This window comes from Hyperoodon ampullatus (genome assembly GCF_949752795.1).
Source record: "Hyperoodon ampullatus genome assembly, chromosome: 14".
Classification (NCBI taxonomy): Eukaryota; Metazoa; Chordata; class Mammalia; order Artiodactyla; family Ziphiidae; genus Hyperoodon; species Hyperoodon ampullatus.
Window position 1 is genome coordinate 72,884,627 of NC_136927.1, and position 17,629 is coordinate 72,902,255.

Below are 17,629 nucleotides of genomic sequence, written 5' to 3' on the forward strand. Positions count from 1 at the left end.
TTCTGACTTCTTTCTGTATGACAGTCTCTAGGTCCATCCACGTCTCTACAAACGACCCAATTTCGTTCCTTTTTATGGCTGAGTAATATTCCATTGTACATATTTACCACATCTCCTTTATCCATTCATTTGTCGATGGGCATTTAGATTGCTTCCATGACCTGGCTATTGTAAGTAATGCTGCAATGAACATTGGGGTGCAGGTGTCTTTTTGAATTATGGTTTTCTCAGGGTATGTACCCAACAGTGGGATTGCTGGGTCATATGGTAATTCTATTTTTAGGTTTTTTAAGGAACCTGCATACTGTTCTCCATAGTGGCTGTATCAATTTACATTCCCACCAACAGTGCAAGAGGGTTCCCTTTTCTCCACACCCTCTCCAGCATTTATTGTTTTTTGTAGATTTTTTGATGATGGCCATTCTGACTGGTATGAGGTGATACTTCATTGTAGTTTTGATTTGCATTTCTCTAATAATTAGTGATGTTGAGCATCTTCTCATGTGCCTCTTTGCCATCTGTATGTCATCTTTGGAGAAATGTCTATTTAGATCTTCTGCCCGTTTTTTGATTGGGTTGTTTGTTCTTTTGATATTGAGCTGCATGAGCTGTTTGTATATTTTGGAGATTAATCCCTTGTCCATTGCTTCATTTACAAATACTTTCTCCCATTCTGAGGGTTGTCTTTTCGTCTTGTTTTATGGTTTCCTTTAAATGCAGGTCTTTTTTCACACTTTTCTGCAACTGCTTTCTTTTTCCTTAACGTGTCAATTCATAAAGATCTGCCTAATTCCTTTTCACAACTGAATAGTATTCCACTCGTATGGTAATATTGTTTAACCAGTCTCCAACTGGGTGATGTAGGTAGTATTTGCAGTCTTTTGCCATTATAATCAATACTTGTAACAATCATCCTGGTGTGCATATTTTGCACACACATACAAGTACGTGTCCTAGAAATGGAATGCTGGGCCAAAGGGTATGTGTTGTTTTTTGGGTTTTTTTAACTGAAGTATAGTTGATTTACAGTGTTTCAGGTTTACAGCAAAGTGATTCAGTTATACATATTTATCTATTCTTTTTCAGATTCTTTTCCATTAACAGGGTATTATAAGATACTGAATATAGTTCCCTGTGTAGGTCCTTGTTGTTTATCTATATTATAAACAGTAGCGTGTATCTGTTCATCCCAAATTCCTAATTTATCCCTCCTCCCCCTCTTCCCCCTTTGGTAACCATAAGTTTGTTTTCTGTCTGTGAATCTATTTCTGTTTTGTAAATAAGTTCATCTGTATCACTGTTTTAGATTCCACATACAAGTGATATCTTATGATACTTGTAAGGGTATGTGGTTTGACATCTTTATAGATATTGACAAACTACCCTAAAGAGGCTATGTCAATTTATTCTCCCACCAACAGCAAGCATATCAGAGTACCTGTTTTGCATTTTTGCTAATCTGAATTTCAAAGGTGTTTTAGTTTGCATTTCTTTAATTACAAGTAAGGTTGAGCACCTGTTGAGCACCTCTGTGAGCAAGGCCAGTGTGTTTGATGAGGGGTGTGTGCATCCTGCTCTAGCTGCCTGGGTGCCTCTGCAGAGATTCTTCCTTCATGCCGTCTGGGTTTGGGCTTGGGCACGTGGTTCAGATACTCCTCCAGTCGAGAACCACTGCTCTGAGGTTCTTGGCTTGACAAAAAACGTCTCTGCCCCCCTCCCTCGTGCTGCTCTCTGATTTGGAATGAGCGGTGCTGGGCTTTCTCCACATCACGCAGGGCTTCTGTTTTTGCAGGGATCCTGGGAGCTAATGTCAGAAGAAAGTGACTCTCTGAGAACCAGCCCTTCCGCGGCCTCACTTTCGGAAAGTGAGCTGCCGCCGCCCCCCGCACCCACTGGCTATGTGTGCTCGCTGACCGAGGACCTGGTGGCCAAAGCCAGGGAGGAACTGCAGGAGAAGCCAGAATGGAGGCTCCGCGATGTCCAGGCCCTCCGGGACATGGTGCACAAGGAGTACCCAAACCTGAGCACCTCCCTCGAGGACGCCTTCCTGCTGCGCTTCCTCCGAGCCCGCAAGTTTGACTACGACCGGGCCCTCCAGCTCCTGATCAACTACCACAGCTGCCGGAGAAGCTGGCCCGAAGTCTTCAACAACCTGCGGCCCTCGGCCTTGAAAGAGGTCCTGGCTTCCGGATTCCTCACTGTACTGCCCCACACCGACCCCAGGGGCTGCCACATCCTCTGCCTCCGTCCAGGTACCACCCTCACCGTCTCTGGGGGCGGGGCGTGGGTACAGCTTGGGATGCGTCTGCTCAGCACCCTCTCTCTCTTTCTTATTCCCTTTTGTCCCCTCCTTGCCTTAGTCAGGGCTCTTGTATATATAGATAGATAGATAGATACACACGTATATATATTTATTTGGTTGCGCCAGGTCTTAGTTGCAATGCAGGCTCCTTAGTTGTGGCATGCAAACTCTTATTTGCGTCATGCATGTGGGATCTAGTTCCCTGACCAGGCATCGAACCCAGGCCCCCTGCATCGGGAGCATGGAGTCTTATCCCCTGAGCCACCAGGGCAGTCCCAGTCAAGGCTCTTTTGATCGCAAGAGAACAAAGCCCTGCTCTACTGGCTTAAGACAAAAGGGAGGATTTAGTCTAAGGAGATGGAAGCACAGCACCGGAGATCTGAAGGAACACAGCCCAGGAGCCAAGACCCAGAATCCAGTTCATTCCCCCATCAGGAACTAAGCCCGCCATTCTCCCTGTCTCTGCTTCTGACTGTCTGTCAGTCTGTGTGTCTCTCTGGACCACATCTCTGCTGCCCTTTGTACATCTTCTTCACACTTCTGTCTGTGGACTGGCTTCTGCTCCCTTGGCACACTCCTCATCTCCCAGGTTTACCTGGCCACCCAACTAAGTTCTTTCAATGCAAATTCCAGATTTCTAGGGTTGGGAATCTGGTGGGCTGAGAAAGCGATCCTGGTCATCGCGTACAAGCGGGGCTGCCAGGACACCCCCCTCCCCCAGCTCCCACCCTTTCACTCCTTAGTGAGCATGTGAGATACAGATATCAGTGAAAGGGTCTGGGCCGGGCAGATGCCTGGAAAGGTATCTGCCTACCACGTGCCTCCTCTGTCCTCTCTCCCCTCCCTCTGCTTTGTTAAGCCCTTGGAAGTATTCACTTTAGATTCACTTTCAGATCTCAGCACTGCATGATGGTAATCGGGACACCTGACATTTCTCTGGCACAGTAGTTTTCAATGGAGGCACCTTCCCCTGCCCAAAAGCATTTAGAAATGCGTGGGAACATTTTTTTGATTGACACGATGACCGAGGGGTCCTGGAACTCAGGCCTTCTGATTCTTCCTCCTCTTCTCTTCCCTGACACCAAATGCATTGTAAACTCTGGAGAGTTCTCCACTCCGCCCCCAACCTCAACATTTTCCATCAGAGCAGAACTGAAAAAAAAAAAAAAGTGAAAGTAAGATTGCTGTGTTCTGCTTCCCAAGCACGCTGGGAACATGAGAACCTGCTGACTGCCCTTTCTGCTCACGCATACAAATGCCTCTTGAAACTGATGCGGAGTGGAAGTGGCAGGGCACCTCCCTCTGCCTGCAGGCCCCACGTTACCATTTCCTTTAGTCCTTTACCAAACCCTCTCGGTAGACTAAACCACATTCTCTTGAGCCTTTACTGTGTACCAGGCACAGTGTTAACTGCTTTACCTGCCGTTTTAGGTGCTTTCCAAAATGAGGGGCGTTCATTGTAAAATAAGCAATGCGGTGGAGATGTCAGGGCACCAAGAAACCTAGAAACCAGTCAACGAGAGTTTCTGCTCCTCCTCTGTGCTCACCTCCTACGAATATACGAAAACAGTCAGATATTACCACACTGGTTTCACCCCTTTGCTTATGTGGTTTGAACTCTTTGCTCGTGTGATGGCTTTTTTTCCCCACATGACTGCAGCAGATCTGGATCCCTCCCCACTGACTCAACATTTTAGCAGGAGGCAGATACAGATTTTATTCTAAACTAGGTATTGGCTTTGCCTTTTTATAAGCTCTTTTGAGACATATGTGATTGAAAAGGATGATAGCCAGTTATGTAGAGGCAGGTTCAATTGGCAGCAACATCAGACAACAAGCTGGCATAATTTTTGGACAAAGGTTTTTTCATAGGAATTTTGCACATATCACAAATCCCATTGGTGGCAATCCTGTGGAGTTTTTTTCTTCTTTTAATATTTATTTATTTGGTTGCACTGGGTCTTAGTTGTGGCATGTGAACTCTTAGTTGCGGCATGCATGTGGGATCTAGTTCCCTGACAAAGGATCGAACCTGGGCCCCCTGCACTGGGAGCGCAGAGTCTTAACCACTGCGCCACCAGGGAAGTCCCCCTGTGGAGTTTCACCTTTGTAAGAAAGAGACACCGAGATGTTAGTGGGATTTTCTTGAGAATAGTGGTTAACACTCAATAGTGGTCATTTTCATCTTTTCCCCAAAGAGAGAAAGACTCCTCAATCACATGGAGAACATTAAAGGAGCATCCAGCCTGGAAAGGGGGATTTGCTCAGACTACCGCATTGGAAGGCCATCTCCACCTCTGCTGTCCTCAGTCTGGGCTTCATTCTCAGACCAGCTCTTGCCTCATGGGGTCCCTGAGTCTCAGGCTCCCAGCCTCACCACTACAAGAAAGAAGAGAGATCTTCTCTTTCCAAAGGGCCAAGGTCCCAGAACTGAGTCCCCATGGTTCTGTTTGACCTGGCTTGGATCACATGCTTGTGGCCAGGAGGTTATAATACCCGTATTGGCCAAGCCCACCTCAGGACCCAGGAGTGAAGTCCGTTTACCCAAACTGTATGGCTAGCATGGGAAGGGGTAGTTCCCCAAGGAAAACCAGGGTGGTCTCATGAGGATAAGGGGCCTTGTGATGGCAGAAAGTGCAGATGTCCATGAAGCCAGTATTGTTATCCTATTCTATGTATGGGATAATATGTAGGCCCATGGTGAGAAGGTAACTTGCCCAAGGTCACACAACTAGTAAGATTCAAACCCCCACATGTGTCTGACTTCAGAACTCACTATTTCATCTTCACCACTTAATTGCATTTCCATTTCAGAATGTGCTGCTATGTTTGGAGTTAAGAAACATCAGCTACAACTTAGGGATCTAAGTAGCCATGCCAGTAGAATTCTGTCTTTTCCATTTTTAAACAATAGTTTTAGGAAGGAGATAAATCATGGCCTGTCTGATTACTTGTTTGTGTTCATTTCTGTAACATATTGTCCATCTCTTATGACCTTAGACAGATGGATCCCGAGCAACTATCCAATTACCGAAAACATCCGAGCCATATACCTGACATTAGAAAAACTCATTCAGTCTGAAGAAACCCAGGTGAATGGAATTGTAATTCTTGCAGACTACAAAGGAGTGAGCTTATCAAAGGCATCTCATTTTGGCCCTTTTATAGCCAAAAAGGTGATTGGCATCCTTCAGGTATGGCCCCTGTGTGTCGTGTGCCTGTCCTGTGGCTGTTTGGTTTCCCCAGGGCCCTGTCCACTTACCTCTAATTCCACCTGAGACACAAACCCCACCTCCTCTCCACAGTCAGAACAATAGAAAAGCATTATGGGAAGAAACGTAAAAGTCCAGTTCACCACTCATTCTCATCAGGGTCTCCAGTAGTTTCTGGGCAAGATCAGTTTTAGGGCAAGAGTCCAAAAAACAGATAAATGCTTTCTGCTTTTTTTTTTTTTTTTTGGTACGGAAGGCAGAGAAATTCTCAACAAATGAAACTGAGAAGGTTTCTGCTGAAGTGATGGAACCTCTCCTCCTTTCTGTGGGACCTGGGCATTGGGAGCCCTGTTGGGCTGTTTTGGTCAGATGCTTTCACACCTCATGTTCTGTGTTTCAGAACTCAAGTCTCTGGGAACCATAAAGTTCCTTACACACCAGTAGTGCATGAAATGGTTTGCACATGCAAAGCACTTTTTTTAAAATTGAAGTATAGTTGATTTACAATATTATGTTAGTTTAAGGTGTACAGCATAATGATTCAGTAGTTTTATAGATTATACTCCATTAAAAGTTATTACAAAATAATGGCTGTAATTCTCTGCTGTGCAGTATATCCTCGTTGCTGCAAAGCACACTTACAGTCTTTATAACCCATTCAGTCCTTCAAGGAATCCTCTGAGATAGACAAGGCAAGAATTATCTTTCCTTGTTGAAAGGAAACCGAGACCTTCAGGATGTAGCCTGGCCTGCGCCTCCCAGCTCTGGCAGGTTGGAGCTTTGTTCTGACCCGGCCCGTGGGGTGCTGTCTCCCATGAGCTCTGCAACACCACAATTCTCCTCAGTGGTGTGTTTGAGCCACTACTGCACACCAGGCTGATTATTTAAGCATTTAAATGTCACCTCTGGTCATTATCAGAAATGTGAATCCTGGCTTTGAGACAATACTTTGGCTTTCCTTAGCTTCCACTCTTCTTTGCAGATTCAGGTGTAAGGATAATGCATTTGGATCAGTGGTTTTCTAGTCCTGTATGATGATCTGGGGGACAAAAAAAAGTTCCCAGGCTGTGGTAATGGACAGTTTCCAGATGCTCCACAGGTTCTAACACCCCCTTCCCTTCCCCCACAGGATGGTTTCCCCATTCGGATAAAAGCAGTCCATGTAGTGAACGAACCTCGAATATTTAAAGGCATTTTTGCCATCATAAAACCATTTCTGAAGGAGAAAATAGCAAACAGAGTAAGTGATGATCCTATCGACTTAAGATACTTCAATTGTTTTTTTAATGCTGCCTTTTTTGTGACATCTATAAATTTATTGTGATGACAGTAAACTTAGCATATTATTCTGCCCTGGGACTACTAATTTGGAAAGTGCAAGGTTACAGATAAAATAAATGAACACTCCTTTCTGTGAGGGGGAGATGAAATTAATGAGAATATAATATTTGCCAGTGGAGAGAGCAGAACCAGGATTGTTATCAAGGGAACGTCCCTGCTCTGTGGTCATTTAGACTTTTTAATATCCTGGCCTGGGCATTGTGAACCAACATTGTGTTTTATGTGTAAGAGGACATGGCAAAGGGTAGTCACTGGGCAGGTAGTTAAAAGAGTCATGGCAATTTCTTTCTTTTTTTAAAAAATAAATTCATTTATTTATTTTTGGCTGCGTTGGGTCTTCGCTGCTGTGCGCGGGCTCCTCATTGTGGTGGCTTCTCTTGTTGCGGAGCACGGGCTTCAGTAGTTGTGGCATGCGGGCTCAGTAGTTGTGGCACACAGGCTTAGTTGCTCCACGCCATGTGGGATCTTCCCGGACCAGGGCTCGAACCCATGTCCCCTGCATTGGCAGGCGGATTCTTAACCACTGCACCACCAGGGAAGCCCGGCAATTTCTTACTACAACTCCTTGGGCTTTAAAAATGCTATTTAAGCCTTTCCACTTACCTAATTTGTGGTCTTGCTTGTAGTGTGTGGAGTAATTCAAGGTTTATGAGATCTGTGAGTTTTTAGTTTAATTCTTATTTAAGAAAGGATAGATGTCACTTTCAAAGACAGTCTTCCTCTCTGACCCTGAAGAGCCACTTCTCTTTTAACTTTTCCCAGGATCACGATTGAAATGTGGTGGGTGGTGTTTTTCTCCTTCTTTCCTAGGCGTGGGAACGTGGTTCTGGTCACTCAAATATTCTTGAATTTTGTTCTCTTTTTCAAAGAGGAAACATATAGAGAATCTCAAGTGTGTAAGCGAGGGAACTTAAAATCCAGATCCAGATTCTCAGGCCCTTTCCCTGAAGATTTTAACTCATCAGTTCGGGGGTGGAGCCCAGGAATCTATGCTTTTAAAATCTCCTTAGGTGATTCTGATACATGGTTAGGTTTGAGAACCTCTGATTTAGTGGCCTCCCTACCTGGGTTTGAACCCATGTTGGTTCCTGGAGCTCCCGTTTGGAACCTGCTTTTACCAAAGCAGCCTTTGGAAGAGGTCTTTTACATCTGTGAAGTGACCTTACTGGTGGCCCACAATCTTGTTCACTTGGTCCTTCGTGTGTTCGTTCATTCACTCAAAAATAGGTTTTGATCAACTACTCTGTGCAAGTATGTTCTCGATGAACAAAACAGACCAAAATCTCTGCCCCCAAAATCCCTCTCATTCTAGAAAGAGACACAGACAATGGATTACATATGCTATCTAGGATAAGGATGTGCTAAGTGCTATGGAGAAAAATAAAGCAGAGAACGGGGACAGCGGGTGCTGGAAGCGGGGAAGGGGTTGTAGTATTCAATGGGGTAGTTGGAAGTGGTGTCACTGAGAAGCTGGCGTTTGAGCAAAGACTTGAAAGCAAATGAGGGAGCGAACCTTACAGTGATCTGGGGGACCCTGAGATGCGAGTGGCCTGGGGGAGCAGCAGGGGCAGGTGGTAGGAGTGGGAGGCAGAGGGGTAACAGGGCCCAGGTCGTGTGGGCCATCGTAGGGAGTCCGGCTTTTAGTCTGCGTGACGTGGGAGCACGGGAAGCTTGTACATATTAGAGGAGTGACTTGATCCGACGCATGTTGAAAAGCACTTAGATTGTGGTGGGACAAGGGTGTGAACACAGAGACGAGTGAGGAAGCTGTTGTAGGAATCCAGGTAAGAAGGGATGGTGGCCTGGTACCGTTACGGTGGCAGGGAAGGGCTACAATTCCGGATGCATTTCCTTATACCCCTTACCAGCCAACAGGATATGGGGTATAAGGAAAAGAGGATTAAGGAACCTCAAGCTTTTTGAGGAACTGGGTAGACTTGGCATCAACTGTTCCTTTATTCATTCAACAGACATTTGTTTGAGCACCTCCTGAGTTACTGATTAACCTAAGGACGTGTGTGCTTCCCTTTCATCCTCTGTAGTTTTTCCTTCATGGGTCTGACCTGAACTCTCTCCATTCAAACCTTCCAAGAAACATTCTCCCCAGGGAGTACGGGGGCACGGCCGGAGAGCTGGACATCACTGCCTGGAACGCGGCACTGCTGGCCTCGGAGGAGGACTTCGTGAGGGAGTTCTGCCAACCTGGCCCTCCCTGCGACAGCATCCTGGGCCAGGCCTTGCCTCCCGAGGGGCTGAGCTCAGAGGCGCCGTGTGATGACTCCATGCGGGCTGTGAAATCACAGCTGTACTCCTGCTACTAGCCAGTCCCCTGGGAATGTCACCATCTTTAAAACCTTTTCTTCTTTCTTTGGAGAGGTCCAAGGAGAATGTGAGGTGCCATGGATTGTCTTGCTCCTTGTAACGGAACTGCAGCGTGGAGGAAAAGCCTGTAGGGCTCTGAGGTATGCCGCGGGGTGAGGCTTTGGTTACTTGAATGACTCCTGTGGAAGACATGGAGAAAACTCCCCCAGTGATTCCAAACGTTTGGAATCCCAGTGTGCAGCCCTTCATCTGAAGCCGTATCCAGTTTTGACACAGCTCAAAGCAAGAAAAATCAGGACCAAAGTCACTTTGATCCCACGTTCTAAGAGAAAACAACCTGATTGGCCAGTCAGCACACACCTATGAAACAGTTTGACGGAGGCTGCAAAGTGGCCACACGTGAGACAATGGGAGTTTGTGTTCTTCACATGAACCCTAACTGCAGACCTCTGTGCTCATCAAGAAACTTCAAGTGTTAGTCCATCACTGGGTCTGGAAAGCACCTTCACTGAATCATGCAAGCACCCAGACAGAAGTAGCACCTCCTGATCAAATTCGGGAGCCAGGGACCTCACGTACCTCTGGGATTCGTGGGTTGAATCTTGCAATAGAAACTTAAAGTTTTCCCAAACCCATAAAGCCTTAGGCCTGGTTTTCAATGGAATCATACATGATCCTAGATGTACGTGATTTTACTCAACCTAAAAGACTGGATGCCAGGCCTGTGTAGCTAAAAGAATTCTGGGGGCTTCCCTGGTGGCGCAGTGGTTAAGAATCCGCCTGCCAATGCAGGGGACACGGGTTCAAGCCCTGGTCCGGGAAGATCCCACATGCTGCGGAGCAACTAAGCCCGTGCGCCACAGGTACTGAGCCTGTGCTCAAGACCCTGCGAGCCACAACTGCTGAGCCCGCGTGCCACAACTACTGAAGCGCACGCGCCTAGAGCCTGTGCTCTGCAACAAGAGAAGCCACCGCAATGAGAAGCCCATGCACTGCAACGAAGAGTAGCCCCTGCTCGCCACAACTAGAGAAAGCCTGCATGCAGCAACGAAGACCCAACGCAGCAAAAAATAAATAAATAAATAAATTTATTAAAAAATAAAATAAAAGAATTCTGGCCTAAGAATTAAGAGACCTGGACCTCAGCTTTCTCATCTGTAAAATGAGGCTGAATGAAGTGATCCTGAGGGCCCTTTTGGCTACTACCGAGGTTCTGGGATTTGGTTTAGTGATTGATTGAATGTTAGACGTTGGTTTTCTGCCTAGAAAGAGGACTCTCTAGATACCAGTGGTTGGATCCTGTTTTTCGTAGTACGCCTGGGCCTTTCCAAGTGGGATGCGTCATTTTTTGGCTCTGCCTTTAAAGAAACAGTGGACTGAACAATCCCCATTTTCTTTTCATGGTGAGGGTTAAACTTGAAAAGGATGACCTTTGTGAGGGCAGGTGAGATGCCCAGAATCTTGGATGAATTCCTTCCATTCCTGAGACTCGGGGGTGTATTTTAAACCTGGCAATGGTGAATGGTTAACGTCCTTGGGATTCTTAGATTTTGGCTTCTGGAAATGAACGCAAGGGCAAGTTATTCTGGGACCTCCACCCTCACCCCTGCCACCCCAGCCCACTTGAGTTTCTCTCTCGTGTTCGGCCAGACTGAATGTTAGTTCTGCATTTCAGCACTTTAGACCCTTTCTGTCAAGAATTTAGCCTTAGCCCACGCATCAAATTAAGTGGTTCATCTGATGGCTTTTGACCTATTTCCCTTCATATCCCTTCATATTCATTCCATGCAAATGGTGGTGTTAAAAAGTGACAAGTGGGACTTCCCCTTCCCTGGCGGTCCAGTGGTTAAGACTCCGCGCTTCCAGTGCAGGGGGCGCTGGTTTGATCCCTAGTCGGGGACCTAAGATCCCATATGCTGCGTGGTGTGACCAAAAAAAAAAAAAGTGACAAGTACCACGCGTTGTGTGTGTACCTTCTCCGTGCATTTGTTAGAGCAGCAGGCAAGGTGGATGGCTCAGTTAGGATTAGAACAGTCTTCTGAAATTCAAAGGCCAGTCAGGTGTTAATAAGCTGTTCATCTCTGTAGCACTTTTAAAAATGTCTGGAGAAGTTGGTGGTGGAAATGACTTACCTCATTAGTGCCAGTTCTAGGGAGAATTCTTTTCACCATAGATGCTAACCCTGGATGTTCTAGGGACCTGGCTGAGCGGGAAATGTCAAAATGCATACCCCTGGCTGCCTCTAGTCCCATGTGACAATGATAGTGTGACCAGCATTGCTGGAAAGGTCTAAATAGGACAAGTGGGATGGCTGTAGTAGAGGGTTCAGAACTCAACTGCCTGGATGGGAGAGTTGGTTAGAGGCTTTCTTAGGTCCCAAAGAGGACAGAGTGATTAAAAAACAAAACAAAAAGGTTAGACATGAATCGTTCAAGTTTCCAAGGTTTAAACTGTGCATTGCATTGCTGGCCAATTGCCTTTGTCTACATGTCTTAACATAGGGGTGACCAAGCTCACCTAGAGAAATTTCTCAAAGACCAGGAAGGATGTTGCCCTTTTCCCAGGCCTTCCCAGTTGGATCAGGGAGCTGTTTCATTCAGCTTCTGAAAGGAGTCAGAGCCAAGGGTTATCTACCTTCTGGAGCTGCTGTGTTTTATGTTGGCTCCAGAGAGATCAAATGGTTTTGGCACCTCAGGAGGTTTGAACCAAGCTGTGAAACAAGGACCTCCCTGGGTGGAGAACAGGGCGGCCTCCGGTCTCCGCATGGCTTCACCAGGCGTCTGTGTGAAGTTGCCCCAGGCAGGGCAGGGGAATGACCACAGGAGCATGCTGGGAGCTTCACTCAGCAGTGAGGGCACAGTGATGGAGCAAGGAGTTGAACACCTGGAGAACTGCGAGTGTTTTCCTTCAGGGAAAAGTTCTGATCCATTTCACAAACACCTGAAAATGAACTTTTCCCGCAATTCCAGGCAGCATGGCGTAGGTAAGGGAAAGGAATAGTAAACCAGGAGACCCAAGTTCCGGCTTTACTTTGCCACGTGGCCTCAGATAAGCCACCAAACATCCCTGAATCGTCATACGATAAAGGGGGTCTACACTCGGAGCTCTGAACCCTCTGTTCCTGGCATAAGAGGCTTTGTTCTTTTTTTCCCTGCATCTGGGTGATTCTTTAGGAAATTTAGGTCTGAATGAACTGACACCTAAAGCTTCCAAATGAATCTGTAAGCTTGAGAAAGGTGGGGGGCGGGGGCGGGCGGGGTGTGTTCTTCCTCTCTTCTACACAGAATTCTGGAAAATTGTACCTCTTCCTGGAATCCTGTTCTACCTTCACGGCCAGAGACTGGAAGAAATCTACAGAAATAGCCATAAGTGCAACCCTGGCTTCCCCTCTTGAGTTTCTTATTTGCTCTTGGCAAAGGTGGCTTCAGCTCCCTAGTACTTCATCCCGCTTTCACAAGGAGCCACCTGTCCTTAGAGGTTTACAAACACTTCAGTTCGCAAGATAGTACATTTTTGTCAGAAATAGAGTCAGGGTAATAAGAGAGATTTTCCCGGAATTCCTATGAGATATTGAGCCTTTCAGAATTTTTCCTGGGTGGACAGCTGCTTTAAATGCCATCTGATTCTCAGATCAGTCATGGGATTGCTTCTTCATTTGGGTAGCACCGCATTTTAAGGTGTTCCTTTGAAACCTCTTCTTTCATTTAGGAAGTAAAATGTTTGCTAAGGTAATGATGTAAGTATGGCTGTCCCATGGCATGAGGTGTGGAGATAGCAAACAGAAATATATCAACTGTTCAGGAAAGATGTCAGTTCTGGTCATCCTTTTGGGTTTTGGGATCTGTGAATTTTGTTAATCTCAAGTAAATTCCCTTCTGCTCTCCTGACTCAGAAATGCTTCGCTTGAAATACAAGTATTAAACAACAACAGAGTCAAATATTCTTCCTTTATAGAGCTTGCTCCATGGGAAGGCCCAGGGTGATTTGTGGATGGAGATGCTAGTAACCTTTTATCCTCTTTGCCAATTAGCTGCTTTTCCTTTCATTTCACAGGGCGCCATGTTTAGTTGGGCAGTTAAGTAGCTGCCATTGGGATTCTTGTGGATATGCCTCGGCCTCTTGGTATGTCAGGTGGGAACCTGTTACAAGTGAAATACTTGAAAATTCTCTGGGGCCAAGAGCCTCTGACACCACTCTGAAGGGGTGAGAGGTGGACTAATTTTGTGACCAGATTGGGGCACCATTTCGGCCACTGGTCGCATTCCTCGCTTCAAACTGAAATTCAGTTTGGCTTCAAGTATAGGGACACATGGTGGTGGATACATCTACTTCAGTGTTTGTTTTGATCAAAAGTTTATTTTTCTAGTGCATTTTCTAAGTCAAAATGGTGAAAACGTAATTTTAGTATGCATGACTGGGTCTTAAATAAAAATCTCTGTAAGGTTGAGTGTGTGTGGAGTTCTTTTGTGACAATGGCAGTTTGGGTAAAGGTTCTGAGGGTTTATTATTCACGGTACACAGTGGCCTGGGCAGAGCCTCTTTCCTGGGGAGGCCGGCAGGGGCGCTGTGGCAGCATGTGCATTCTCTAGACCGTGGGCTGGCTGCCTCTGAAGATCATGTGCAGTGAGAAGACACCAGTATGAAGAAAGGAGGTGGAGCTAGATGCCCGCAGTGATAGATATGCAAACTTTTCGTTTCACAAGGCCCAGGTATGCTTCCCAGACTGGCCTTGAACCCTGACAGCTAACGATTCCCGAGTGTGGGCTGTGTTAAGCGCTTCACATGCAAAATCTCATTTAATCTCCAAGCACCCTTAATGAAATAGTATTATTGCCCCTGTGGGGAAAGTGAGGCACAGAAAAGTTAAGCTGGCTTGCCCAAGGACACACAGCTAGTTAAGTAGCGTTGGGATTCAAGGTCAGGCAGTCTGACTGCAGCTCACAATTTCCTCCTGATGGCGGGAGCCAGGCTGTGCAGTTAGTTAGCCCACAGACAGACCACAGAAAGAAGGGGGGTATTTTATAGTGAGAAAGTGTCAGTGTAAAAACTGGCTTGTTTTCTGGCTTCTTAGAAAATATAAAGCAGAAGTTCTTAACCTCTGAGACCCAAGTTGTAACCGAACATTTTATTCTGGAAGCACCTGTAAGTAAACCCAGATTCCTTGAGGGGTGACTAGGCTGTGGCTTCATCATCTCTGGTCCCATGCTGCTTAGCTGTTTCTCTAAGCTAATGACTTCTCTGCCCGCTATTCATCTCCCCAGAGGAGACAAGCTAGGTCCCCATCTGTGTTGGGTCTGGTGTGTTGATGATGGGTCAGTTGAGAAATACTCAGGATATCCATACACTTACTGTTGGCTTTTGATGAGGCAACAGTAAGTACTTACACTGCAACATACCAGCTCTTCAGGTCAGCGTTCTCTAAGGAACTTAGTCTGTTTCTCACATCTGGAAAAATGGAGCTAATGGCTCCAATCCTTTTTACCTCACAACAGTGTTAAAAGGATCAATTTAGGGCTTCCCTGGTGGCGCAGTGGTTGAGAGTCCGCCTGCCAATGCAGGGGACACGGGTTCGTGCCCCGGTCTGGGAAGATCCCACATGCCGCGGAGCGGCTGGGCCCGTGAGCCATGGCTGCTGGGCCTGCGCGTCCACAGCCTGTGCTCCGCAACGGGAGAGGCCACAGCAGTGAGAAGCCCGTGTAATGCAAAAAAAAAAAAAAAAAAAAAAAAAAAAAAAAAAAAAAAAGGATCAATTTAGGTACTTTACAAGCCACAGGAGTGGTTTTCCATGTTATGAGTCAGCACTTCTGGTTTCTCTTGTAAAATACCTTAGTTTTCCCAGCACCCACTCCTCACAGTACTGGTTCAGCACTTCTGTATAATCAGTGGCCCCAGATGTTTCATGTTATTGCATTTAAAGCTGGTGAGTAATAAAATCCTTTAGGGCACTACTTTTCTGGAAAAAAAATTTTTTTAACCAAATGTTCACTCTCTAATCTGATAAGGTGCCAGTACCTTGGGATACAGTGACCCAGTAAGATAGCAGTTATTGCCTTCAGGGAGCTACTAACTTTCCTTCATTAGTGATGCGTTTAGAGAGCCCCTACATGTCTCTAGGCAGTCTCTAGTTTATCTTGTCTTCTACATCCTTATGGGCCAAGGGTAATTGGGGTCTAATTGGAAAAAATCAAGCCCTGGGTTTGTTTCTCTGCTTTGCCTCTTACTAAGTACCTGTGGGCAAGACACTAACTTCTCTAGACCTTGGTTTGATCTATAAAAGGGGGAGAACCGGGCTTCCCTGGTGGCGCAGTGGTTGGGAGTCCACCTGCCGATGCAGGGGACGCGGGTTTGTGCCCCGGTCCGGGAGGATCCCACATGCCGCGGAGCGGCTAGGCCCGTGAGCCGTGGCCGCTGAGCCTGCGCGTCCAGAGCCTGTGCTCCACAACGGGAGAGGCCACAGCAGTGAGAGGCCCACGTACTGCAAAAAGAAAAGAAAAAGGGGGAGAACCATCACCACCTTACAGGGCTGTAGATAATGTCTGTTCATTGCTTGGTACATGTTGCTGTTTTGGGGTAGCTCTCATTTTTCTTCACCTGAGGCTACAGGCATCACATGGCTTGAGTCATTCGGCGGTAATTAGGAGACCACAGTAGGCTGCCTGATTTGGGCTCCTAGGTAACAGGATGGATAGACAAACACACAAGTGTAAAGAGATGAACAGCAGCTCCCATTAATAAGCATAAGCCTGGCACCTGCCATCAATCCACAGAGAACAAATGCATGACTCACATTACTGAATACTCACTTTAGCTTGACTGTGTAAAAAGAAAAATATAATCAAGCAGGGACTTGGAATGGACGAAAAAGCTCTCCTGGTTTAAATTAGGCGTCAGTCATGGTTTGGTCCAGAACATCAAAAAGCACTGAAAACCAGGTCTATGGCCATTCTTTGGGAGTATCTTTGGTTGTCAAGAGTTTTATTTCCCATCCAACTGAGTACCTAGCAAGAGCAACCCAGACAGGGAAATCCAACAAGGGCCTATAAGCTTTCTCCCAGCTCTAAGCATGTAATTGGCAGCCACGGATGTTGCCTTTGATGAATTCTTAGAGCACACTGCTGACCTCAAAGCCAGGGACCCCAATCTGCAATAGTGGGGGACAGAGAGGACTGTTCATGGTGATAAGACACCAGGTGACTCTTCTGGAATGGGATAACACCATGAGGTCTGAGGATTCAATACTCCCTTGCTTTATAGTATAATCCTGGGCTTACCGAAAATACTGACATTTTTTATGCATGTGTATAATTCAGCACTCAACGTGTGTAATTCACTTGAGTCTTGAGTAAACTACTGGGTGTCCTAGCAACAGGCCAACTTTAACTTATTCTTAGGGTGTAACCAAGCAAAGCAGGGACACTGCCCTCTCGTTTTTAAAGAGAATTTGTTATTTCAAATTAATATCAAAGTTATCGTCATGAGAAAAAAATAAAACCTTTATTGGACTTTGTTACATTTACTTTACAGTTTAGTATTGCTTTTACCTTAAAGGACATAAGGTGGGGGATGGTACACGGTAATGTTCTGGAAGTTCAGGACCTTTAAAAGTCTTAATCTGGCTGGCCCTGCTTTAAGGAAAGTGAGGTGATTGCTTTTCAATGGCAAAGTAAGGGGCTACACCTCCCCGAACTGCCCCCCAAATCCCTGGCAACTTTATCTCTGAACCACGGCATAAGGTACTGGTTTAAATGGTGGCGGTTCCAACACTTCATATCAAGCCCTGTTTCCTGACCCCTCACCTACAGCTCAACTGAGACTGTCCCCTCTACATCCCATCTGTTTAATTCTGTAAGAACACCTCAAATCTAACCTCCACCAGATTATGGCTGAATATCTCTGACCTTTGACTATTGTCCAGTCTCATATTAGCCCACACGGAGATTAGCAGCTACCACCAGATGGTGCTTAAAATGGGTTAAGCACTTTGCAAAGTAGTTTTACTCCCTAAACAATCTTGTACTAAGATAAACTTTCAAACAAAGGAAACACTGAGGCTCAGACAGCTTGTCATTTGCCCAAGGTCATAAAGCATAGTATATACTCAGTAAGTATTAACTGACCAGTCTGACTGGTAGAAAATGACAAAGCTTGTTTGCAAACCTGAACAGTCTGACTCTTAGCCATCTTGAGGGACCACCTCCCATCTTTCTTCTAGCGCAAATTGTTCCTCCCCTTCCGGTTTTTCTCACCATACAAACAGAACCACCATACACTCAGGTGATTAAACCAGCATCACTCAGGAATCTACCTCTCCCCCATAGCTAATCAATTGCCGAGTTAAAATTTTTAATTACTCAGTAGCTCTCAGCTGTCAGTTTCTCTCCATCCTCACTTTGACTTCTTTGTTTCAAATCTTATTATATGGACTGCCCCTGGCCTCATGTCCCTAAATCCA

At 46.0% G+C, this 17,629-nt stretch overlaps 1 protein-coding gene across 3 annotated transcripts; it reads left to right on the forward strand.

The window, feature by feature from the left end:
- Nucleotides 1-1,741: 1,741 nt before the first annotated feature.
- On the forward strand, nt 1,742-9,176 carry TTPAL (alpha tocopherol transfer protein like; the record flags this gene model as incomplete). 3 transcript variants are annotated; one of them, XM_079719328.1, is made up of 4 exons in its annotated part: nt 1,742-2,252; nt 5,303-5,496; nt 6,644-6,754; nt 8,898-9,176. In XM_079719328.1, 4 exons carry the CDS (start codon nt 1,742-1,744, stop codon nt 9,174-9,176), a joined length of 1,095 nt encoding a protein of 364 aa, XP_079575454.1. The 3 variants fall into 3 exon arrangements, with proteins under 3 accessions (XP_079575454.1, XP_079575455.1, XP_079575456.1); XM_079719329.1 differs by having other exon boundaries at nt 1,808-2,252; nt 5,303-5,478; XM_079719330.1 differs by having other exon boundaries at nt 1,808-2,252; nt 5,303-5,394.
- Between the last annotated feature and the right edge of the window lie 8,453 nt (nt 9,177-17,629).